Source organism: Carcharodon carcharias, chromosome 13 (genome assembly GCF_017639515.1).
Source record: "Carcharodon carcharias isolate sCarCar2 chromosome 13, sCarCar2.pri, whole genome shotgun sequence".
NCBI lineage: Eukaryota > Metazoa > Chordata > Chondrichthyes > Lamniformes > Lamnidae > Carcharodon > Carcharodon carcharias.
In genome coordinates this window covers 35,012,599-35,039,090 of record NC_054479.1, presented here as the reverse complement: position 1 = coordinate 35,039,090, position 26,492 = coordinate 35,012,599, and the positions used below count along the sequence as shown (strand labels likewise).

The 26,492-nt window shown below is 43.0% G+C and overlaps 1 protein-coding gene across 1 annotated transcript in view; it reads right to left on the bottom strand.

Annotated features, from left to right (window-relative positions):
• Positions 1-335: 335 nt before the first annotated feature.
• The window catches only part of LOC121286439 (huntingtin-interacting protein 1-related protein-like), a 173,738-nt gene continuing 147,581 nt past the window's right edge, over positions 336-26,492 (bottom strand). Inside the window, exons 19-32 of the mRNA XM_041203557.1 lie at positions 26,021-26,168; positions 24,286-24,372; positions 22,930-23,037; positions 21,529-21,665; positions 20,022-20,132; positions 18,460-18,518; positions 18,310-18,340; positions 17,858-17,920; positions 16,190-16,290; positions 11,257-11,362; positions 10,536-10,659; positions 10,359-10,420; positions 1,559-1,753; positions 336-1,146 (exon numbers count right to left, since the gene is read on the bottom strand). Of these exons, the coding sequence (XP_041059491.1) occupies positions 1,096-1,146; positions 1,559-1,753; positions 10,359-10,420; positions 10,536-10,659; positions 11,257-11,362; positions 16,190-16,290; positions 17,858-17,920; positions 18,310-18,340; positions 18,460-18,518; positions 20,022-20,132; positions 21,529-21,665; positions 22,930-23,037; positions 24,286-24,372; positions 26,021-26,168 (1,383 nt within the window). The 3' untranslated portion in view covers positions 336-1,095. The remainder of the gene's footprint in view (positions 1,147-1,558; positions 1,754-10,358; positions 10,421-10,535; positions 10,660-11,256; positions 11,363-16,189; positions 16,291-17,857; positions 17,921-18,309; positions 18,341-18,459; positions 18,519-20,021; positions 20,133-21,528; positions 21,666-22,929; positions 23,038-24,285; positions 24,373-26,020; positions 26,169-26,492) is intronic.

Genomic DNA, 26,492 nt, shown 5'->3' with positions numbered 1-26,492 from the left:
GATTATTTTGGTTTTGTCAATGTTGAGCTGTAAGCCAGTTCATCCAAGACTTCATGCGCAACAGGCAGTTATATATTGCACAGCAATGGTACTGGAGTCAATGGCATAAAGTTAAAGGTGGTTTCAATGACATAATCATGAAAACTGATCTTATACTTGGAGATAATGTCACCAAGGTGGTTAGATACGTATTCATGTTGAGTTCAATGAGAGGCAGAATGATTGTAAATCTGTATTAACAGTCTGAGGCAACAGTGATAGCTGGTTGTCCAGGTAGATCTTTAGGATTTTGTAATCCTATTAGTTATGTCAGATGTACAATAAACAAGCAGAACTAAATGTTAATAACCATTTATTTCAAATTTCACATTTAAAATTCATGTTTTCATACATGAAATTCAGCAATACAGCCAAAGACAACTGTTCATATGGCAAATTCATGTATGGCTTGAAACTTTGACTATTGCTAATAAATATACCACACCCATTAAAATGTCCACATACATACAAAAAGACTTTGCTCTATCGATTTAAATCTAAAAATGTATAATTTTTGGGGAGGGTATGTACAAAGCTTCTGAAACTATGTTACTAATATTTCATTACTTCAGATAACATTGCTGGTGCTTTCCAGCAAATCTTCAAATATTCTGACCCAGCAGCAAATGCAAAAGTGTACAGAGCACCTAAATAATCTTTATAGAAAAAAGACATTTCAATGTAATCAATAACAGTCTGATTTGTGATGGACTTCAGTTTACAGAGGTTGAAATGAATAGTTATTTGGAGGACAGTTGACTTATTGTGTCTCTTCCCATTCTATCCCACATGACCAATTTGAAAATGAACACAGGTGTTTAACAATGTGATTATTCGGTGAAAATGAGTTAACACCTATCCTTTACTTTCCATATAAATTATTTCAATCTGATAGAGAGCGACCAGATAAAAACAAGCAATTTGATAAAATCAACGAGTAAGTTTGTGGAATGTAACACTGCCATTGGATGAGCTTGACTTCTGTGAGCAGCATAGAGGAGATCCTTCTTCCCTGTTCCAAAACACTGCAGCCATTTTCACTCTCTGCACATTTCCTTATTGGGAGCTCCGTAAATGAGAAACATAAGTCAGGTCTGGTGCATTTAGCTGCAAAATAACATTGAACAATTATCATATTTGACACACGGTTATAATCAGACAGGAACCCACTACTACCTTTTCAGGGTAACTCCATTTTGGCAATAAATGCTGCACATTGCTATTTGTGGGAGCTTGCTGTGTGAAAATTGGCTGCAGTATTTCCTAGTTTACAACACTGACCACACTCCAAAAAGTACTTTATTAGTTGTAAAGCACTTTGGACATCCAAAGGTCACAAAAAGTGCAATATAAATACAAATTTTTCACTGCGCCCCAACTTTCCCCAACATCCTGAAGCAACTCGAGGCTTAACAGCTCAAGAATCCTCTGAGTTGGGCCCTTAGATACAAGTGTTCACCAAATTTCAAGAATTGCAGAGAAAAATATATTATCATTAAGTGAGAGGTGTCAAACTTGCCTGAGTATCTTTTTTAGCTGGGATGTTTGGTTTTTGGGAAAGCGGTGGCTTCTTTGAAATCTCGGGTTTGGAAGGTGGCTTTTCATCCTCCAGTATTTCGTCACATATTCCTCCCAGGTCATAGTGTTTCTTCCTTAAATCTCCTAGCTTCATTCTCTCCTGCTGCAGTTTATTTTCTAGCTCCAACACTTTTACCTGGATGAAGGATAAGGAAAGCAGTTAGCAGGGAGCTTGGGCCCTTCACGCACCAGGGCGTAATTTTCCCCCTGCAGTTTGAAAACAGTTTTATAAGGCCCAAAAGCTTAGAGAAGGTTTGGCACACTAGATTTTTGTTTGTGGAGGAGGAAGCCTGATGTGTCAATGATATCACAGGCATATGATGTAAATCAGGTATTTCAACATATTTGTGCCTCATTGTCAAATCCTGTTTCTATAGGATACAAACACTTTGATGTTCAACTTGCCCATTGCTTCATTAAAGATGCAACAAGGACTGAGTTAGATCAAGGCAGCTATTTCTATAATGCATGGGGGAAAAGTGGAATTAAAAATAAGTCATTAATGAGGGTTTGCTGCTAACTGGCTAACATCACCCCTGGCTTCCATAGGCCAGAAAATGATTTTCTGCCAGTGAACTCTGTAGACACCTGGAGATGTCCTCAATGACAATGTTTCTTTAAATCTTTAAATATTCATGACTTTCTTATTTCTGATGTCAATATCCAGATGGTTAACCTCAATGTTCAACTGACGTGTAGGCACTTGCTCTATATATAGTGCAAGCGGTGAAGTTACCTTTGAGTGATATCCACCAGGTTAAGAGTGTTTCTATTGTAAGCATGTGTCCGAGGCCCTCCATCATCTCTGATAATATCAGCAGCCTCTACTAACAGCTCCTCCAACAGAACACAATAGAAGCCTATTTTAGGAATAGTTACTGATTTTTCTTGTCATTTGAGGCTGTGTAACATAAACCCTTTTACCTTGCTAACACAAAATCTAATATTACTCAAAATGCTTGGCATGCATCAAATCTTATTGAGGTCTGAGGTAGTCTGGGGAAGGGAGGACTTAAGAGTTTCAGATTAAATCTCAGTCCAATGATTGCGTTCACTATATATTTTTCAATAATTTCCCAACTAAAACACAACAGAATTAAAAAGCACCAATTGAAAACTGGGTTCATAAATATCTTTGCAAAGCTTCAACTCTTGAAAATCAATGGTATTGCCAACATCATTAATGTCTGAATTGGAGAATAATAATGTTATGGTCCTGGACACACAATCTTGGTTGTGTTTAAGTTATTCATGTTGTTAATAAAGTAAAAACTAAACCCTGCCCGGAACTAGTTCACTGATCGCAAGCTGCATTGACGCTGTCAATTATACAGAACTTAAATCAGGACAAAACGGGAATTTTAAACCCAAAAAAACGGATGGGTTTGGGTCAGGTGGGATGTTAAAATGTCAAATGAAGCCCAGATAAAGTGAGCAGACATCTGATTTTTGTACCAGATAGTCTGGATTTCAACACATTGGGGCCCATTCCCCTATCGGACAGACTTTCGTCTGGTATTTCAAAAGCTGAGACGGTAAAATTACCATTACCAGAGCTCACCACTACATGACATTAGTGATGACACTGAGAATACTAGAAGCTACATGCAAAACCTTTCCAGTTTATCTCTTGAAATGAAAAGATTGATAGAAATGGTTTGTAAGTAACAGAAATATTGGTCCAAATCTTCCGATCAATGTATCCGACACTGGTCAGTTAGAAAACTGCTCACTTTATTGGTTATGGTTAAAAGGGTCTGACTTCTGATGCAGCATTCTGCTCAGCGCAGGAATCCACGCAGAGACCTGTGAAGAGGAATAACACAGAAGGCACGCTTCCTGTTTACAGCACTAGCTGCCGTATGGTAAGTTTAAAGGTCCAGTTTGAATGTTAGTGCAGGGGTGAGTGGATAAATGAGTTAGTGGGTGAGGTGGGTAAGTGGGTAGAGAGACAGGTGGGTAACCTGGTAGGGAGAGGTGGGTAAGGGTAGTCGGATGTTCAGGGATAGTTGAATCGGTTCGGGGGGCAGTCAGGTGTTCAGGGAGGGCAATTGTAGTCAGTTTTGTAGTTACACAGATGTTAGGCTAGGTTTTAATCTGTCTAACATTTCCCTGGGTAACTATTCAAGCAAGTGTTGCGAATCTCTCTCAAGTCTCCAACTCTTAACTTAGAATCGGAGATATTTGCAGAGGGTCCTGGGAAGCATGGGAATTGCCCATTGGAAGTTAAAACTTCCCGAGAAATTTCCACGGAGTTCAGATTGTCAGGACTTCCACAGGGTCCTGATGTGCATTAGTCGTGCATCTGGTCTCCTCCAATCCAAAGACTGGAAGATTTGGCCTATTATTCCATTTAACAAGAAATTTAACTCCAGCAGTATGATAAGATCTAGAATGCAAATTTTCTCTGTTCATTATTCCATTGACCCCAGTGTCGATGTCAGAGTTTAATGATGATTGTGCATTCATTTTCTTATTCTAATTAAGCTGGAATAGAAATTAGTGACAAATCAAATACCAGTTACAGGTAACACTGTCAATTTTGTTATTGTAGGTGTGCACACTGCAGATCATTAAGAATTTACAAATTTTCATCTTGGACGTTTTGTTTTAATCCACAGCGGAAATTAAGTTTACTGCTGAGTGTAAACCTGTATTTTCTGCTTCAAATAACATAAAGCCTTGACTTATTATCCTGACCTGTGACTCCTAACATTGGATATCTACACTAAAAGAAACCTCAGTACATTATTGATAGGAAACCCTGGATGTGTGCACACAGTTTTAAATAACACAAGAGTCCAATGGATTTGCAGGCAGAGCCTGTCTTCATCACCCGATGACAATGAATTAGCTCCTGGCTTTGCACCAAGTATTAGTGATGATGTACCAGAGGAGAAGTTCCAGTGCAGCTTTTGTAAAAATGCCTTGAAGAAAGCATACCAAACAGCCTGTGGACATTGATACCACTGGACAATATGTTGAGTGGATTTAATTATAAATCCACAGGCCAGCCAGGCCTTAGCCTACCTCGAGGCTACTTTTACTTGTGCGCCTGCGCTGAAGTGGATGGGCTGGGGGTGCAGTTTATGTCCAGTTTTTTGTGGCCTGTGCCAGTGGTTACCCTAATCCTAACTCCAACTCGCCTTCAACTCATTCCAGTTTTAACGGAGGGGATACGGTGAGTTGGGCAACCAACCCACTCCGAGGAGGCGGGCTGCCAATTTCACCCACCACTAAATTTAATCCGAATGAGCCAAGTTTTCTGGGCATCAGGAAATCCGACAACTAAAGGGAGGCGAGGACTATTGGAATCAGGAAATAAGTGCCTTTCCACTTAACCTGCTGGATCCAGTTCATCTGCTTCACCAATCCCTCAAAAACGTCCCGACCCTCCCAATCTCACCCCATCCCTTCTGAGCTCAACTCCCTCGAACCTTCCACTCTCCTTCCCGGGGTCTCTGATCTCTGCCAATCTCAGCCTCCAATCTGTCTTCTGGCTTCAGATCGCCCATCACTGCTCCAAACCCCAATCTTCCCTCCAGTCACCAATCTTCCTAACCTCACCCCCTCAACCTTTCCTCTCTCCCTCCTCTTTGTGCCTAGCTTCGGCCTAGTACCAGAAGGGCTAGCCAGCCAGCCTCTCAATCTGGCTGGCAAAAGCTAGAAAATAGAGTTTAAAAAAACATCCTAATCTGGTCCTACCGATAATTTCAACAGGAACCCGATAATTTCAACAGGAACCCAATTCTTCCGGGTTCCCGACCTCATAGCAACTTCCCCATGCTCTCCCTGCCTCTGAGTTAATATCCAGCCCAAAGAGTTTGCTAGATGGACGAATACTAAACACAAATAGGAGCATCCATTTCTTCACAAAACTTACAACTTTTGGGTGTAATCAGATTATAATGTAACATTAGACTAACAAAGCTGTGTAATAATATCTACCCCTCAGAGAGAATGGGACGCAGTACAATCTGGAGTCTGCTGCAACTAAATGCTGGATGACAATGCAAATTCCAAATCACTGATGCAGCTGGATGATCCAGCAGGACTTGCAGCAAACTGTACGCCATGTCTAGGCTCCTGATGGAAATGAGAAAAGATGCCAAGCTGCACAACACCTTCAGCAACCCTGCAGACAGAGCACTGCACATATACAGCTGGCCTAGGCCAAACGGGTCTGTCCATTCCAGGATGGACTTCCTGTTTATGTCCCAAGTATTCACGATCAGATCCACCAACATCAAGCCAGTGTTCTTCTCTGACCACTGCCTCCTACTGGCTGACTGTCGCTTACAGGAAGACCAGAGGGTTGATAGGGCGACATGGAAGCTGAACGCGAGTTTGCTGACCCCAGAAAACATTGGCGAGCTCACAAAGTATTACAAAGGTTGGATAAGCCCTCTTTGACTCTGATACACTGGTGGGAAAGAAGCAAGGCGAACATCAAAGAGGTTCTTCATCCTCAAAAAAGATTCAGAAGGCTACAGAGGAACAGAAGGAAATGTCCCGACTCCACAAAAGCATGCAGCACCTGCTATTAACTCAGAGGCAGGGAGAGCATGGGGAAGTTGCTATGAGGTCGGGAACCCGGAAGAATTGGGTTCCTGTTGAAATTATCGGTAGGACCAGATTAGGATGTTGTTTTTTTAAACTCTATTTTCTAGCTTTTGCCAGCCAGATTAAGAGGCTGACTGGCTGTTGGCTGGCTAGCCCTTCTGGTACTAGGCCGAAGCTAGGCACAAAGAGGAGGGAGAGAGGAAAGGTTGAGGGGGTGAGGTTAGGAAGATTGGTGACTGGAGGGAAGATTGGGGTTTGGAGCAGTGATGGGCGATCTGAAGCCAGAAGACAGATTGGAGGCTGAGATTGGCAGAGATCAGAGACCCCGGGAAGGAGAGTGGAAGGTTCGAGGGAGTTGAGCTCAGAAGGGATGGGGTGAGATTGGGAGGGTCGGGACGTTTTTGAGGGATTGGTGAAGCAGATGAACTGGATCCAGCAGGTTAAGTGGAAAGGCACTTATTTCCTGATTCCAATAGTCCTCGCCTCCCTTTAGTTGTCGGATTTCCTGATGCCCAGAAAACTTGGCTCATTCGGATTAAATTTAGTGGTGGGTGAAATTGGCTGCTGTCGCTGGGGGTTGGTGTCAAGGAGGAACTCCAAAAGTAAACAGCCATCAGGTCTCGCTCATTGCTGCAGAAGCCTCCAAGGTCATCTTCCAGTCCACAGTCCACTCCATTGACCAGGATGAGATGTGCTCATGATCCTTCTTCCAAATGGTACACAGAGACAGCTCTGTGACCTGTAGCCTGAAGGAAGAAGGTGGCTCAGCAATGTCATCACAGTCTGACATTGAGGATCAGCAAAGCCTTTAATGCTGGATTGTATGATATGAAGCCCACAGACAGCACAGCCTCCCAGTCCTTCCTGTCCTCTAACATGAAGGTCACAGGTGACAGTACGCGAGAGTGTCTGGACAAACCGCTAACTCTGCATGAGCTGACTAAGACCATCAAGTCCTTTGAGAAAAGTCAAAGTCCCGGAAGCGATGGCTTACCAGCAGAGTTGTATTTGACTCTATGGTACTAACCAGTCTAGACCTGCTAGAATCTAGCTTCTGGCCGGCAGCATGTCAGAATGCAAGAGGAAAGGCATCATCACCCTCATCTACAAGCGAAAGGGGGAAGGGAGGAAATTAGAAATTGGCAGCCCATCTCATTTCTGAATGTGGACTACAAAATTCTGTCCAAGGTAATTGCCAATTGGGTCAAGTCTGCTCTGGAGTTAGTGATCCTCTCTAACAATATCTGTGCTGTATACAGCAGCAAGATCTCTGATAGGCAATCGTATCCCTGAACAGTGCTAGGCTATATAGGGGTGTAGACACCTGCCTCATCAGCCTGGACCGAGAAAAGGTCTTTGCCAGAATATCGTACACATAATGATGGATGTGTTCTCCAAAATGGGGCTTGGGGCATGCAACTGGATCCAACTGCTCTACGCAAACATCAGTAGCGCAGTTTCAATCAATAGATGGGAATCAGAAAGCTTCCTGATCAAATTTGGAGTCAGGCAGGGCCGTGTCCATCTGTTGTATTGAACCTCTTGTTGAGTCCACGAGGGAGGATGCGGACTTAAAAGAAGTGATGATCCCAGGCAGCGGAGACATGCAGGTCAAGGCCTCCCTGCATGTGGACAATGTCGCCATCTTCTGCTCCATTCCACAGTTGGTGCCCAGACTAATGAGCATCTGCGACAAGTTCGAACTGGCCTCGGAAGCCAAGGTAAATTGTGGCAGGAGCGAGGCCATGTTCTTTTGGATGATCCTTTGACCTTGTCACCCTCAGGTCAGACTACCTAAAGGTGCTGGGGATATGGTTCAGAGGGACCGGGGCACGCGCTAAAAACTAGAAGGAGCGAGTAGCTATGGTAAAACAAAAACTGGGCATGTGGGAGTGATGCTCCCTGTCCATTGCAGGTATGAACCTGGTTAGCAGATGTAAGGCACTCTCGGAGTTGCTGTACATGGCACGGGTCTGGCCCATTCCTCAGTCCTGTGGTGTGGCGATCACCTGAGCCATCTTCCTCTTTATCTAGAAGTGAAAAATGGACTGTGTTTGCAGGGAGACGATGTACAAACCTATAAAGGTGGAGGCGGGGAAAAAACATACCCAACATCGGTCTCACCCTGACAGCCACTTTTGTGTGTGGCTGTGTCAACTGTGTGTAGAACCTCGGTACGCTAACACCAAGTGTCACTATGTGCTGAGGTTCTACCTGTTCCCATATTATGAAGATGGGTCTGGCCATGTTGCCATGGAACACTCCAAGTAGTTGGACCGTGCCGAACCATCTGTCCCTTGTGGAAAAATTTATGTGGAAAAATACCTTTGACCACAAGTCCATCAGGCAGTGGTCGGCACGTAACATCCTCGAGGCTCTGCAGGAAAGGGAGATGGTGGATCCTGTTGGATGGTTGCACGAGCAGACTGTCAAAGTCATTTGGCAGAATGCCTCATCACCAGAAATTTCAAACAAGCACCAAGATGCAGCTTGGCTGATGGTGAGAAAGCCTTCCCCGTCAGATCCTTCCTACATGCCCAGATTTTACACCCTCTGCATGTTGCCCTCGAGATGGCTGTGGTGGGGAAGAGATCGTTGTTCACCTCCTTGTGGATTGTGCCTTTGCAAAGAAAATCTGGAGAGAGATGCAGCAGTTTTTGTTGAGGTTCATCCCGAGCAGCTCTGTGATGCAGGACTCTGTGCTCTACAGGCCTTTCCCAGGGACAAACACTGTGATAAACATCAACACTGGCTGGAGGATCATCAACACAGTGAAAGATGCTCTTGCTTGTCTGCCAGTGCATAAAGTTGTCTTCAACTGAGTGTTGCAGACTGGCACATTCCAAGGTCCAGGATTCTTTGCCTAGGGACGCACTAAAGCTTGGGGCAGCTGTCGCAGAAGTGCAATAGAGACAGGTCGCTGTGTTAAGGCCCTTCAGCCATAGCACAATGAGGGGCTGTAAACTGTGTCGAACCCCCCCCGGGCCATATGCCTGACATGGAATGTACATTGTGAATGTCATTGGCATTCAAATTGTATTGAGGCACCTCATAGTGGAACATGCCAAATGGACATGTTGTATGAAGGAAAGTTGAATTCTATTGCACTTACTGTAATTTTCAATTTGTAATGTTTTGCCCTCGGGCTGTATGTGTGACATGGAACGTACATTGTTAAATATTAAGGATAGTACAATTGTACTGAGACATCTCAAAGAGGGACATGCTGTACGAAGGAAAGTTGAATTTTATTGCACTCTGTAATTTTCAATTTGAAATATTTTGTAGGCAAGAATTTTCCCGTCGGTGAGCAGGGGCAGGACTTGCTTGCTGGTGCATAAAATGATGCAGAATGACAGGTGGAACTCCCGAAGTCATCCCGTGTCATTTGCATTTTCAGGTCGGTGGTGGGGGTGCAGCCGAGTCAGCTGTGCGCCCGCCAACCTGTCAACGGCCTATTGAGGCCATTCAAAAAGCAATTAAAGTAATTAGTGGACCTGCCCATCCAACTTTAAGGTTGGCGGGCAGGTCAGGAGTGCTGGCAGCCAGCTGAAAAAGCATAAAACCTCATCCGTGGGTGGGATGAGGTTTCATGATTGAATTAAAAGATTAAGATTAACTTTTACTCAATGTCCCAACTCATATGACATTGTCACGAGGGGACACGGATGGCGAATGAAATTTTCCAAAGAATAACTTTTTCACTTTGGGAACCGATCTCCCTGAGGCAGCACTTAGTCTCAGGGAGATCGGAGCGCTCCTTTGTGTGCATGCGTGAAGGAGCGCACTTCTGCATTTGCCATTCCACCCCCCACCCTCACAGGGAGCACTTAGCGCTTCCGTGTGGACGTCACGCTGAGCAGGCCTTAACTGGCCCACCCACGCCCGCTCCTGCAACCCCACGCACCACCCCCCCCCCCCCCCCACCGCCCCCTCCAGTGACACAGGGAAAATTTTGCCCGTTATGTACTTCAACAAATTTTATGAATGAAGTATATTCTTGGGAAACAAAGTACAAATTCTAAATTGCAGAAGTTAGTTTTAACATGTAGCCTTTTCAGAAGTGAAGCACTTAAATTTGCACTTGTGTGTTATTGTCCCTGAGCACAAAACAACGCATAACTAACTCCTTATAATATTCCACAACTAGCTGAATCCCAAAACTAATTAAAAATTACCTGTGTTTCAATCTCCTCTTTTTTTAGTTTAATCCTTGAAATTCCTGAAAAATCCATTGTATCTGAGGAATTTAAAAATAGAGGGGCATCAGTACCTGAACCCAAATGTACATAAGATGTAAAGTATCAAATTCAGCAAAAGTTTGTTAACCAGCAAGTCTAATGTGATCTCTGTACCTTTATCTTCAATTTGTTCCTGTCCTGATTTTGTTGAAGCCACTACGTTAGCAGTCATTTCATTCACATGCCTGGAGGCTTGCTGTAATCTGGATAGGTTTCTGCTGCTCCTGGCTGCTTTCACCTAAAATCACGTCAACATGTCCATCATTCGAGAGTGTAGATAACCTACACGTCTATCCAGTGTCTCATGTAAAGTGAAATGTATCAGTCCCCTTAACTGGACCATAAAGAGGGTCGACACCAAGCAGGGTGAAAAACAGGAAAATTAGAACTCAGAGACTGGGCTACAGAAAAAGAAAAGCTTTTCAGGATTCTTTGAAAGTAAAGCAAAGTGGAAAAGCAGGGGATTGAGAAAGGGGATGAAACGCCAACCATCAATGCTGGAGTGGAGGGAAACCAGGAGTAAGAATGCGACAGAGGTGTGGAAAGGATTTGAAAACAATTTGCAGTCAATTTATGGGGCACATTGGGTTACTCCTGACTCCTGCTCCATCCATCATTGGTGTCTTTTATTTCAGCCATTCTGTTTCTAAACCCCTCCACCGTGCCTTCTTAATCCCGATAAACAAGGAAAGCTGTAAAGAAAAGCCCTACAGCTTATTAGTGTTGTACACTATTCCTTATTTCAGTTGTACCGATTTCTCCTCACCTATTCCCTCCTCTCCTCTCCCCCGCCTTCCCCTGTTTGTTTAGGATCTCAGTTTCTTAACACTCTCACCTTTGATGCGGCAACAAGCTGTGCTGTGCTGGCTGCGACCTCATGTGAGCACACAATCAACTCCTCGTACTTCCCAGTCTTCAGGACAACCTTATCGGCTGAATCTCTGGGTTCAGAAAGAAAAATGGATGTGACTTTATGACACTTCATCCCCTAGTCACCATCAGCTCCACTTCCAAGAGCTGCCATCATTACCAGCCCAAAACCAGATGGCGATCAAGAGAACCTGGCACAGGCTCAGCGAAAATGGAGGAGCACAAACTGAATCCTTTAGCCCATTCATTTAATGGGTGTGAAATCAGGCCTGGCTCCCTTATGAGTATGTGCTTCTCCACACCCAATGATTTGGCGCTTGTTGGTGCTTAATAATAGCACCAGAAACAGGAAATCCTACCCTTAGTACTTGGTTCATAGCTGCTGTGAATTCAATGAAAACTTTAGTAACTTTTGGAAATGTCTCTACATCATAACGCACAGAAGCAAACCAGGTTAAAAAAAACAATAGGTTTGCATGCAAAGAATTAATATGAGTGGTGAAAGAAAGAACTGGGGTTTTTCACTGCATCACTCTCTAAAGATCCAGAACTGATACCTTAAGGCCATAGCTAAAGTATAGATAAAAGCAAAATACTGCGGATGCTGGAAATCTGAAACAAAAACAGAAAATGCTGGGAAAACTCAGCAGGTCTGACCGCATCTGTGGAGAGAGAAAAACAAAGCTAATGTTTCGAGTCTGCATGACCCTTCTTCAGAGCTTGAGAGAAGGACTTGAAACGTTAACTTGGTTTTTCTCTCTCCACAGATGCTGTCAGACCAGCCAAGTGTAGAGTTCTGCGGTTCACTGAACTATTCACTACAAAATGGAGAACACCATTCTGTCCTTGTACAAGGCCGTTAGTTAAAATACTGTGCCCAGTTTAGGTTTCCTCACATGATGGAGGTTATCAAGATCCAGAGGAGGGCCACTTGATTCATTCCCAGTCTAAAAAATTGCTTGGATGTTAGATGGTTCTTCTCTTCCTACAGAATAGTCAGCTACGCAGTGAACACAGATTCACAGAATTCTTACTCGCAAGAGCTGGATATGACAGGGATGGAGTTCACCTCATAAAGAGGTGGTTATCTGGTAACATTAGATTGGTCCCAATCTAATTTCCTGGCATAAATCTGATCATTTAAGAGGGTCAAAGTGGAACTCTCCAATCTTTCATATTCTTTTGGTGTTCCCAAGTTATTACTTGGGTCCGGGTGGGTGGGCTGTTTGCATCGTGATGGCTAAGGCATTGTAGCTGTGTGGGACACACTGAACGGACCAGCAGGTCTTTTCCTGTCTTGGCATTTGTTTATTTTTTCAAAGCGGACTTGGTGTCTGGTTTAGATTTTGAGCATTTCTGGTCAGCTCACTCAAAAAAAAAAGACCACCTAGTTAAGCACTGAGTGTGTGAAAGCTCAACGTTCAAGATCCTGGCTTTGTTCCAGCTCATAATTATCAAAAACTTTCCATGACGTTTTCTTGGTTGGGTGGGCGTGGGGGTGGGGGGAGGAGAAAGAGTCACCTGAGGCAGAATGAACGTGATCTCTTCAAGCTACGGCTCCAGGGCCGCCCTTTATCCTTTATGAGAGAACGTGGATGTACACCTGCATATCCGCAAGCTTCAGGGGGAGGGGGGAAGGGGGTGCAAGTAGTGAGTTAGTGCCAATTAAAATAATCTGAAAGGAAGGGAAAATTAAACAGAATTTGCTCTCACATGGCACCTAGTGGACAGTAACAGAACAACATTAGCTGTCATAAAAGCAAAATACTGCAGATGCTGAAAATCTGAAACAAAAACAAAAATAGCTGGAAAAACTCAGGTCTGACAGCATCTGCGGAAAGGGATACAGTTAACGTTGCGAGCCCAAATGACTCTTCATCAGATGAAGAGTCATACGGACTTGAAACGTTAACTGAAGTCCTCTTTGCAGAAGCTGTCAAACATTAGCTGTCAATTGGATAAGAATAACACAATGGACAGAATTTTCCCCCCTTTGGAGTTGGGGGGAGGGGGGGGGAGCTGATGGGCGGGCGTGTGCAGGCACGCTTCCGATCGAAGGCACAGCGCCATTTTATCTGGGCGGGCCAATGTGTTGGAGTGGGTGGGTGGGGGGGGGGTGGAGGGAGAGAAATCTCTAAAATCGAGAGTGTGCTCTTTCACGCAAGCACACAAAAGAGTGCACTCATCTCCCTGAGGCTAAGTGCTGCCTGAGGGAGATCCCCTCTACTGTCAACAATACTAAAAATAGAAAAAAAAAAATGCCTTTACATGTCCCCTCATGTGACAATGATCTGGGACATGTTCATAGTTTCCATAACAACTTTATTACAATTTTTAAAACCCTACATGAAACCTCATCCCACCCGTGGATGAGGTTTCATGTTTTTTCTACTTCCCGCCGGGGCTCCTGGCCTGTCCTCCAACCTTAAGGTTGGACGCGCAGGTCCACTAATTACTTTAATTTATCTGTCAGTGGTCTCAATTGGCCATTGACAGGTCAGCAGGCCCGCAGTTCATTTTGCTGCTCCCCCGCCTTCCTGAAAATTTAAATGGGGTGCAGTGACGTCGAGAGTTCCACCTGATGTCATCCCGCAACATTTTACGTGTCGGCGAGCAGGCCCCGCCCCCCCCACTCGCCGATGGTAAAATCCTGCCCAGTGAGGATGGAAAGGTGCAACTACTTACATTTTGTGCTGCTGATGATATTCAGCGGTACAAGGTCCAGCAGTTCATTATTTTAATGCAATAAGTGTTCTTGAACATTAACAATATAAAATCAGTGTAGACACAGCCATTTTTAGCATCAGTGGAGCACCTGCATCATCCATGATATTGTGGATGCTACTTAGTTTTAAATATGTTGCAACGTCTTGCATATCATCAGTGCTTTCAACAAGAAATATTTCTTCACTGAGCAACGTTGATCACAAACTAGGATGTTTTTAATGAGAGGGTTTGCAGTGGTTGTTAAAATCCAGACAATCCATAAAACGCTATCTTATCTTGACTTTTTTTTTGAAATGGAAGTTTAGAAAAAAACTTGCACCAGATGTCCCAAAGCACTTTCCAGTCAATCAACTATTTTTGAAGTGCGGTCATTATTGTAATGCAGGTTAAGGCAGTAGCCAATTTGTGCACAGCAAGCTACCACAAACATCAATATGATAATGACTTTGCTTTAGAGGCTAATTAGAAAGACAGCACCTCCACCAGTGCAGCTCCCCTCAGTACTGCACTGGAATGTCAGCTTTGATTTTTGTATTTAAGTCCTGGAGTGGGACTTGAACCCATAACCTTCTGACTCAGAGGTGAGAGTGCTACTAGCTGAGCCATGGCTGACACCTAAACTTACAGTATAATAATTATAAACACATCTAGGGCAGAAGTTTCTGCCTGTTGGGTGGGCGGGCCCAACCCAATTGCCAGAGGGCGCGGAGCTGATCGCCGCCAGCGAAGTAGGCTGCACCGCCATTTTACTTGGGCGGGCCAATTAAGGCCCACCCAACGTGATGTCCGCCGGGAAGCGCTATGCGGTTGGGGGTATAATCCCTAAAAGCGAGAGTGCGCTCTTTCGCACATGCGAATGAAAGAGCACGCATTTCCCTGAGGCTAAGTGCAGCCTCAGGGAGATCACTTTGACTTTTAAAACTATTAAAAGTTAAGAAAAGAAAAATCCCTTACATGTCCCCTCATGTGACAATGTCACATGAGTTGGGACATGTTCATAATTTACAAATAACTTTATTACAAAATTTAAAACCCTGCATGAAACCTCATCCCGCCGGAGGATGAGGTTTCTTGTTTTCTCTAATTCCCGCTGGGGCTCCTGGCCGACCCGCTAGCCTTAAGGTTGGACGGGCAGGTCCTTTAATTGGCTAAATGATCCTGACAATGGCCTCAATTGGCCATTGACAGGTCAATGGGCCCACAGCTGATTTTGCTGTGCACCTGCCTTCCTGAAAATTTAAATGGAGCAGAATGACGTCGGGGGTTCCGCCCAACCTCATCCCGCACCCCTGCTCGCCGACGGCAAAATTCTGCCCCTGGGGTTGTCCTTTCAGAAATAAAACTTTTACTTAGATTAGCGCATACGGAGGAATGCATCACAAGTAAAAGGACTGAAGATGAGAGCATTGAAGCATTCATCTTGTTTACTCACAGAAGAACTTCCAGTGAAGCCAATTAAAAAGATAAACAATACATATTGTCCTTTTGCCAGACCATTTCCCAATGTGACAGAACGACTGTTATCAAAGAACAAAGTTTTACTGGCCCCACGCATACTAATCTTGTTTTTAGAAAGGGGCTTGAGAATATGAAATGCAATTCCAGAGTTAATAATTAAAACAGAAACCAGGTCAACATTTCAGAATAGATTCAAGACAGGTGGTTTGAAGGAGAAAGGAACAATGGGATATGGGAACAAGCCAAGCAAATAGGATTAGGATTATAGTTTGTATGGAGGATAAACACCAACATGGACTAATTACAGCCTGTTTGTGTTGTAGTTCAAGCATAATTCTATGTAATGGGCTGGGTATGAGGATACAAGCTCAAAGACATGCAGAAGGTTCAAACTGAATTTCAACGATAAAGAAAACTTGTGAGAAGGAACTTTGCCATGTCTATGAATTGCAGAAAGCTTTCATTCCCACCACACCAGTCTGAAATGTAAAAAACTCAGATCATCCTCCTGTCACTCCATTCTGTGCTGACACTCGGGCATGACACCCACTCATGGCATGACACCAGCACGATTGGTGGACACAGATACTTCTCCACACAGGTTCAAAGTGTCCTGCCCATTATTGTGATGGTACAGTAATAAACCTCTCATCAGGATCAAAGGAGAAAGGGTGAGAGTGATTTCCCCAGTGAGTAATGGAACAGGTACTTACACCAGCTGGGTTGCACCCCAGCCCACAGCTTTGGAGGCAGAGATCAGGCCTTCTGTCCAACGAGAATTCTTTGCGTAGAATTCTTTTGGTGTCGCTGCTCCCTGTAAATGCAAACATTACTTCACTAACTGAATTCAATATTTCCGTGCATGTTAAAAGGACCCTCTGGTTTTATAAGATAATTTTAAATGGCCAGGGTGGGAGAGGAATTTCACAGAACCTTTTTCTTAAGTGACTTTCTTCTTTAGCAATTATTTCTGTTCCTCCCTAGAGATTGAGTGACTGGGTATAGGATGGGTTGTTGATCTCCCTGGAGATTGAGTGACTGGGTACAGGATGGATTGTTGATGCAGGTGGGGCCAGTTTGATCCAATGTTTGGTCTAACATTTAAAAATTAATTTATAGGATGTGGACATCGCTGCCTAGACCAGCATTTATTGCCCATTCCTAATTGCCCTTGAGAAGGTGGTGGTGAGCTGCCTTCTTGAACCGCTGCAGTCCATATGGTGTAGGACACCCACGGTGCTGTTAGGAAGGGAGTTCCAGGATTTTGACCTAGCATCAGTGAAGGAATGGCAATATATTTCCAATTCAGGATGGTGAGTGACTTGAAGGGGAACTTGCAGGTGGTGGTGTTCCCATGTATCTGCTGCCTTTGTCCATCTAGATGGTAGTGGTCATGGATTTGGAAGGTGCTGCCTAAGGAGCCTTAGTGAGTTTCTGCAGTGTATCTTGTTGATGGTACACACTGCTGTGCGTCAGCGGTGGAGGGAGTGAATGTTTGCGGATGTGGTGCCAATCAAGCAGGCTGCTTTGTCCTGGATGGTGTCAAGCTTCTTGAGTGTTGTTGGAGCTGCACTCCTCCAGGCAAGTGGCAATTATTCCATCACACTCCTGACTTATGCCTTGTAGATGGTGGAAAGGCTTTGGGGTGTCAGGTGGTGAGTTACTCGCCCCAGGATTCCTAGCCTCTGACCGCTCTTGTAGTTTCTGGTCAATGGTGACCCCAGGATGTTGACAGTGGGGGATTCAGCAATGGTAATGCCATTGAAGTCATGGGGTGATGGTTAGACTCTCTCTGGTTGGAGATAGTCATTGGCTGGCATTTGTGTGGCGCGAATGTTACTTGCCACTTGTCAGCTGAAGCCTGGATATTGTCCAGGTCTTGCTGCATTTGGACATGGACTTCTTCAGTATCTGAGGAGTCATGAATGGTGCTGAACATTCCTGTCCTTTATCATAGTCAGTCAAATTGTTGAACTCAGATTTAATCTATAATGACACTGATAACTGAGAGCAGAGTGAGCATCTGAAAGGGAAGTGGCCCTGTTCAAGGTGGGCTGTAGAAATATTCTATATGCCTCGAGAAAAGTTCCAGTTTGGTGCACTGTAAGTTATGAGTAGGATACAAAAGATAATACTTAAAAAGAACAGGACCTGTATTGGGAATAGAATCTGCATGAACTTGGCATCAATTTAACACAATTAATGACTGTTACATCTGCCCCCTCCCCATTCTGAGACCTTTAACCTAATGGGTCTACACCCCTGATGAGTCGTGTTCATTTGAGTATTAAGGTGAGGGGTGTTGGAGTTTGTTATTAGTGGGGTCATTAGGGAAGCCATGGCCCATAAAGTCTAATTTGGACACAAGCATCTATCCTTACCCGTCCACTTTCCACAATCTCCTTCTGCAAACTTGTTGAAGCCATTACCAGTTGTCTTATTGCCTGAAGTGTGAGAAAATGCAATTTTAATTTAGGGACATGTCAAAAGACTTCTGCAGTTGAGCTAACCAAGAATTCTGGAGGCGCTTCCTCAGGAAGCACTAATCATGTCAAAACCTCTTTTCTGCTACATCAGAACATTTGTTCAAAATGAACCTACTTTGCTGCTAAACTTCAGACACAACCATCACATCATTCCAACATCACTTAACAATGAAATGCGCTCAACTCCCCTTTCCATAAAGTAAATATTATAAAAAATAAATTAGAACAAAAAAATATTGATCATGAGTCCAACTTTTGAATTGATGAAGAATGGCTTCCATTGTCTGGTAACTGAGTATTGTATTCATTATTTGATAATCACCTGAAGGCTTGTGTGTAGTTCTTACCTTCATCAGATCTGTGCAAGAGTTTAAGATTCTGCAACCAGAGAGAAAGGAGAATTAAATAGCCCCAATTCACATTAGCAAAAATAAAATTGAAATTAAATCTGTTTTAATTAACTGGGTTGTGTACATAATTGGTGAATTCTAACTAACCTTTCATTGACTTCGAGTTTAATCCCAGAGCTTCCTTGCCTGGCTTGGTTCATCATTTCCTGCAAATTAAATGGCAAAGTAAGAAGTGAAATGTCTTCAGTAAGTTTCAGAATATATTCCCTCCAGAGAACAATTTGAACTGTAAGATTTGCTAATGCTGGATGAGTTAAGGTTATTTTCTGTTTGCACGTTTTACATCATTAAGGATGTCAGTTAACGATTTCTCATGACCCTTTGAAACAGAATGAACTCCTACTGCAAAATACATACCAAATTATAGGGCAGGTCATGAAATATTTCCAATATTGCTTTAGAAAAGCTAAATAGATTTTTAAGAATATATTCAAAGTAAAGATAGAAATCAGTAGGAAAATCTCAAACATATTTGTAATTGCTCTCACTGAGTTGGTGCTTACATGATCTTGAACTAAGATACAAACTGAGCAGAAACACTCAATGTCCTCAGGCCAGTGAATGGAGAGATGAAGGGGTCACGGGGAAAGAGGAAACCAGCCAGGATTTTCATTATTGACCACTATCCAGTGATCCCTGTTGTATAGTGCATGTGTGTGGATGCTTGTTCACAACACAAAGTATTCAGCTCTCAAGAGCTCTGCATTATTGCCCTCTGCTGTTCACATGCAGCCCAAAGGGTGATACACAAGAGCAACATCTGACACGACCATTTACAATTTACTTTCCCTGAGACCGCTCCACAATGGCACAGTTGAGGGACCTCGCCATGTGAAAGTTCATGCCATGATACCCACCTTCTGCCAGCTGGTGCTTCATGATATGATGCATTAATACACTAGGGGATGGTAGAAAATTCACCACACAAATGCACCAGAAATAATTACAGAAAACAGTGATTAAAATCTGAATTCTATATTAAAGCCTTAGATATAACACAGACCATTGTAAATGTGTATAGGAAAAATAAACTGTTGTCTGGTTCTAACTGATTCCTCAGAAACTGTAGCCAGTCAAAAAGGTAGACATTACTGTCCACTACAATATTTCTCACTATATCTCATAGACTCTTAATATATCCTCCATCCCACCATGATCAGTGCAACAGACAATTAATTCTAATAAATTTGTAAAACATGGCAATTAAAGCTATTTAAGTACAGGGGTTAAATTCAGTCAATGGCATGTGATAAGTACAATAGGTTTATTGGGTTTGGCCAAAGAATACATGAATGATATCACCAATAATAACATTATCATTGTTTTGCAGTATTCAGGGGAATCACTGCCTGAGATCATACTACAGTAAGCTAAAAGCAATAACCTACAGGAAGTTGACCAGAACCACATTATAAAGACACAAATTGACTGAAAAGCAAATTATTAGGCATTAGGATTTTGCAAAAAATTAGGGAACATATTCAAAACCATTAAAAAGGGAAGTTCTGATGAAAGGTCATCTACCTAAAACGTTAACTCCATTTCTCTCTCCACAGATGCTGCCTGACCTGCTGAGTGTTTCCAGCATTTTCTGTTTTTATTTCATTAACAGGGGACTCTACTTTCATTAAACACAGATCCTCCCCTACCTCAATTCTTTTCACCGCATCTTCGATAGCTGCAGATGTTTGTGCCATCTCTTTATCCACCATATCCCCAAGTTCCTCCTGTCTGATATCGATGCTCTTAGGCCTCAATTCCTGAGTGAAAGATTTTAAAAAAGCACAACTCTCCACATCAAGTACTTTTCAAATACAATCAATACGGAAATATTCTACTTCTTAAAAAAACCTAATATTTTATTTCAAGTTTTATACCCGAAGATTCCTTAACCTGCAATAAAATGAAAACATCTGTTGGAATATAAATAAACCCCCCAATAAAAGACGGAATCCAATTTGATAAAATGTCACCAAACATAGTAACCCTCTCATGATGCAGGTATACTGCCACTTTCGCACTTCTGTGAAGCCTGTCTCCTTTCAGAAAAGTGACAATGAGGTGTCAGAATCCAATCTAATTCAAACATTTCAGCAAGGGAAGCCGGACTAACAGCCATTTGGGAGGTGACTGATCTAAATTGCAATTGGAGTGCAGTGACAAGCCACTTCTGAAAAGGAGTCCCCAGATATTTTACAACCTCTTTTATTTCTGAAAGCAGAAACTTCCAAATCGCTGTCCGAGCTCGCTGAGTTTCATGGCTGGGATAGAAGTCTGTGTCAGTGTAGAAACAGGCAAGCACAAGGTATTAAGAGTGATGGAACCAAGGTGAGGAGATAAGATGATCTGTTTGAATGGTGGGACAATTTTTGTTCCACAGTGTGTCCTCCTGATCTCCAGAGCACAACACTGTCAGCTACAAACTGCACTCTGCAGTTGCTGGCCTCAGAACCAACAGCCCGGCGTTAGAGGAACATAATGCAACCTGCTCAGACACTGGTACAGGATTACATCAATTGTGTACCTCAGTCGAGAAATATTACAAGCAAAGCAACAGTGACTGTTAAGGTTGCCAACTGCAATTAAATATACCCCTGGAAGTTTCATCACATGACTTGCCCCCTCACTCCAGTCATTAGTTGGCCAACACATCCATCCTTGTTATGCACTGTCTTTCTACACCAATTGGAAAGCAAAAAGACTCATTACCCAATTGGATGAGGCTTGACTGTCAGCCAAACAGCCTTTTTTCCCCTTTTCAAAAATTTAAATCTGGTACAGAGAAATGTTCAAAGAAAATGAAAGAAAAAAATATTTTTTAATGTCTCTATGGTATTTCTCCAAGGTTGCACACAGCAGTGTCCTGGAGATTGATCTTCGATTCCTGGAGCTTCTAGGTCAATCCTGGGGGGTTAGCAACCCTTGTGACAAGGCAATCTCACTTAATACAATCATGAACTTCACAATGGGATGGACCTCACAACCAATTTAGTATCCATTCCCAAAGTTTCCCCTAAATCCCCATTGTATTAAGTTGAGGTGGTAGCTTTACACTTGGAACTTTGTCACACATTTGCTAGAGGTTCTGACATACCACGTTACTGGGCTTTCCATTGGATGTCACCTTCTTAGTGGAACATTCTGGATTGATCGTACCTGTCCAAGGTCAAGAATCCTCTGCATCACTCTCCTCACAGCAGCTGGGTCTGCACGGCTAATTGACCGCTTATCCTTCAGGTCATTCAAATAGTGAAGGCTCGTATCCCCACACTCTCTGCAGTTATCAGTCAGTCCTGGAAGGTTGAAAAAAAAACTAATATAAATTTATTCTTAAAAACTAATTTTAGTGTTGCTTTGAACAAATTTCATTTTCTCACATGAGGCTATTTCTGGTGATTATATTGGAACATTAAACATTTTTCTCCAGTGATGGTATCAAATACATTTTGTGCACTGGGGAACCCACAGGTAATATTGATCTATTTTGACTGAAAGTTGGCATAAAGCAAAACTACAGCAGTGAAACTTCTGCATTTTCCCTACTGCCTTGTAAGGAGAGATTCTCAGGAATTGCCAATCTCATAATCAGACATCCAAAACATGCCTGAAATCTTCAGCCGAACAGATGACACTGGAGCTCTGTGCAACATCTACTTATTGTAAAGTTATTGTAAAATATCTTTTTCCTGTCATTGATCCTGACATTTATTCTTTCATGTGATCTGAGTGTCATGGGCTAGGCCAGCATTAATTGCCCATCCCAAATTACCCTTGAGAAGATGGTGATGAGCTGCCTTCTTGAACCGCTGCAGTCCACGTGGCATAGGTACACCCACAGTGCTGTTAAAGAGGGAGTTCCAGGATTTTGACCCAGCGATAGTGAAGGAACGGTGATATATTTCCAAGTCAGGATGGTGAGTGACTTGGAAGGGAACTTGCAGGTGGTAGTGTTCCCATGCATCTGCTGCCATTGTCCTTCTAGGCAGCAGAGGTCACCGGTTTGGAAGGTGCTGTTGAAAAAGGCTTGACAAGTTGCTGCAGTGCATCTTGTAGATGTTACACGCTGCTGCAACTTTGTATGGGTAATGGAGGAAGTGAATGTTGACGGTGGTGAATGGGGTGCCAATCAAGAAGGTTACTTTGCCCTGGATGATGTCAAGCTTCTTGAGTGTTGTTGGAGCCGTAGTCATCCAGGCAAGTGTTGCACATTTAACACATGCAGTTAACATTGCAGATCATCCGCCAGAACTGATGAAATATTAGCTGTGTTTCTCTCTGCACAGATGCTGCCAGACCTGCCGAGTGCTTCCAGCATTTTCTGTTTTTATTTCAGATTTCAAGCCTCCGCAGTATTTTGTTCTCATCGACCTTTGATTTGTCCATTTGCAGTTTTCACCTTTCTTCATTTGCTGGCCCCCGAATGGTCTCCTCATCGTGACTTAAAGTGGATCGTTAGACAACATGAGTAGTGAAGAAAGTGGTCAGTAAAATCAGCGCCTCCTCCCTACAACGGTATCGCAATAATTAACTCCAGGAGCTGATGCATTCAGTACTTACTGTCAGCGTGATCAGTTGGAGCCAGATGTGATGTGGCACTGCCATTTATGATGGTGTCTGCAGTCAGGTGCGCAAACCTGGTCAGTGCTTGCAGGAGGCTACTGGCATCTACAGGAGCAAAGGAAAGGAGGTTTAGTCAGACACTGAAGGAGAAGGTCGACGTGAACATTATAGTTTCAGTGTCTCAAATCAGATTTTTTTTATTATTGTGTGTTATGCATAGAATCACAGAGGTCTGGGCTGGACCATGGATATGGATGCAGTTCAGAGGTGTTCAAAAACGAACAATGAAGGACCTCCCTCATGCCTGTCCTGTACCATTAGATCAGCCTTTCATTTTTATCAACAGGTTAAACAATGTAATTGTGACCTTTCCTTTAGATTTATATGAAAGTATAGCTGGTTTTAATAAAGCTGGGCTCCACAATGACTGAGTGTGTAAATCATTCCATGGACTGATACTGATGCACACAGACCAGGAAGGGTCCAGCTTCTACCATATGTCTGGCTCAGGTTAACTACTCTGAGTGAGGAGCTGAAATAGGATTCTCAGTTACTATAGCTCCCAACATCCACAGGCTATGGGAGGAGACTAAACAGCCAAGTTCTCTGGTCCAGTAACCCATGCTGGGAAGTGTACAGGTAGATGAACTGAAGTTAGGATTTAACTCAGCCATCATGGCTGCCATAGGGGAATAGTCTGACAATCTGGAACTCATATTATGACAACGTGACCAAGGCACTGTTGGAGGACCAGCATCCACTGAATCTTACCACAGCAGAATGTTATTAAGGTGTCATTGTGTCAGTAATTACATTGTCAAGGTCCAATAACAATCTTCTTGTTGGCCTGCAATTACATTGTTAAGATAATTGCATTGTTAAAACAGGTGATGGGTATTGGCTCACCTATAAATAGGTACACTCAAAAAGAGTTTTCGATAGGTACAGCTGTAACACTCTGGTGTGGAAGGGATTGGGAGAGTTGGTCATGTTGTAGAGCTGTCTTGAGAATAAACTTGTTTGTGGAAAAAGACTAGCTTTGGACTCATTCTTTCATGCCACCTATTGTTGGTAACAGGGGAGGGTGTCTAAATAAACCATCTGTGATAGGTTTTGTTTTAAGGTGAAGTAGTCAGACTAGGTCATTGGGAGCAGGTGTGTAGTCCACCCTCTCAGCTGGGAGGGAACTGCACAGCAGCACCCAAGGGAAAGCTGAGAAAAACAAGGAAGTTACTTGCCTTCAAAATAAATAATCACTATATAGTTTGATAGTTAGAATCTTAACTTGCCAAATTATTAAATGCTGTCTGTGGAATATGGGATGTGGTGTCTTGGAGATTGAGGTTACCATACCTGCCATGTTCTTCAGGAACTCGGAGTGCCCTTGTTGCATCAAGCTCACTGATTCGAGGGCAGCTTCTGCCCTGTTGATTAGGTAATCTACAAGTAATGGAAAAGATCAGATCTCTTTAGTTTTGACTGGCTATGGACCTGGACGAAATGGATAGAGTCAAGAAAAGGACAGATAAGGAGCACTCCCATATTTACACTGTGTTAACTACTGGTCTACTTGAAGCTACCACTAAGGCCCAAAGTGGTCTCGGATGCCATTTTTAAAGCTCTACTTTCATTTTTTCTTTTGCCTCTATAGATTTCTCGCATGTTTGTTAACAGAGTTGTCTAGTAGACCTCAGTTACTCTTGGATTGGCCAGTCATGACTCACCTGCTCCACAGGTATCTCTAGTCAACTGGGACCTCGCTATGCAAGAAACACCAGAAGAGGGGAACTGGGAGGGAGAAGGGGAACTGACTGACACTATGTCAGTTTTATTAAATTTTATTACCAGTGGATCTCCGCTGGCATAGTTTATGGTGACTTGGAAAATAAGTTGCTTTTTACTAACAGGTACACTATAAAATATATGCTGGATCATTGTGAGCTTGTTACTTACAATTAACCTGCTTATTAGAACACGCTGCAGTAGTAAAGTGTAGGATAAATTATGCCATATACCTTCTACTTCATTGTGAAGAATTGATTTAGTAACTGATGGTGTAGAATATAAAATAAAGTGGTGGATTAGTTGATTCCATGAGGAATTTCAGGATGTGAGCTGGATATTTCCCAAGGAATTAATACTGCACAGCTGGCTCCAAAAAAGTCACTGAGGTGGAAGGAGTATGATGGAGAAAGTAGCTACTCGGGTTCTGCGTCACGCAGCGTTGGCATTAAAGAGTTTTGAAGCTCACAAATTGTGGGATATGGTGGCGGGGCACCACCTAGCAGCTGGTGCCTTGCCATTGAGCTCGGGTGGCAACAGCTACCACCGAGTATAGTATGTGCAAGAAGCACCATAACATTGGACAGTCGTCTGCTCCACATCAAAGCTTCATGGTGATTTGTTTTAAATGAGTAACAGATCCTATGGGAACATGCAAGTCATCCCTCCCACAACTTCACACTTTGTTACTCAGTCCTCCCTTCCTTTGAAACACAACCTCCTTGTGCTAAACATCCCAGAAACAGCCGGTGCAGTTTGTGAAGCCTCTGTGTACGGGGACGTGAGGAGGAGGTGCAATGTGAGAAAACAATCTCATTCTAACACACACACTGTAAAACCATGTTAGCTCAAGAAACTAGGGAAGGTGACGAGAGAATCCTGTTATAATCCAATCAAACATCATGGAGTGAAGTTGGAGCATGGAATTACATAAATAGTTGGGGGAGAAAAAGAAATGGAAAACTTTGTAAAGGTGCAGCACCTTTATCATAACGTATGTGGAAGCTGAACATGCCAGAACCATTTTGTATCCTTTTGGCCATGACACAATGATGTATTTGAAATGAGTTCTGTAATTATAACATGCATTTGTAACCAAGTATTTCATACACAATTTCTACTCACAACAGCACCTGTTTAAAATCAAATATGCTCTTGCATTCCCACAAAGAATTGCTTTGTTTGCTTGGAAACCATTTCCATCTCCCCAGAACAAACTAATTCCTTGCACATCAATTAACAAAGCCCCACAATGAGGGGAAGTGATGAAGACGAGGTGCTTATCAACAGATAGCAGGATTCAGACCTGGTGAACTGGTGCATCTAATATGCAGTGGATCATCAAGTTTCGCCACAGCATCTTGAATGATGTTCTCAGCTTCTCTTACAGTTCCCTGGACCAGGCTGAACTGTTCATCTAGAAGCTTCTGCTGCAGCATCTGCTCTCGGTTAGTCTAAAATACAAAGCAACATACAGTGAGCAGCTGTTGAATTTTCTGCATAAATGGAAGTCAGAAAAACAGGCTCTGCATCTACCTCCTTAGCCCTCACCACTATTTGCTTTGTGCATTTCTAATTTCTCTCATTATGCCTCTATTGTCAAATATTAACACTTCACTTATCCACTGGACAGTTTATTCCATTCATCCTCCCATCTGAATGTATTTCCCGCCCCCCTTTCATTATAGATGTTCTTTGTAGGCTGTTCAACTCTAATTCCTCCCAGTTCTCAATGGTCTACATCTGAAATATTAGCTTGTTTTTTTCTCTGCAGATGC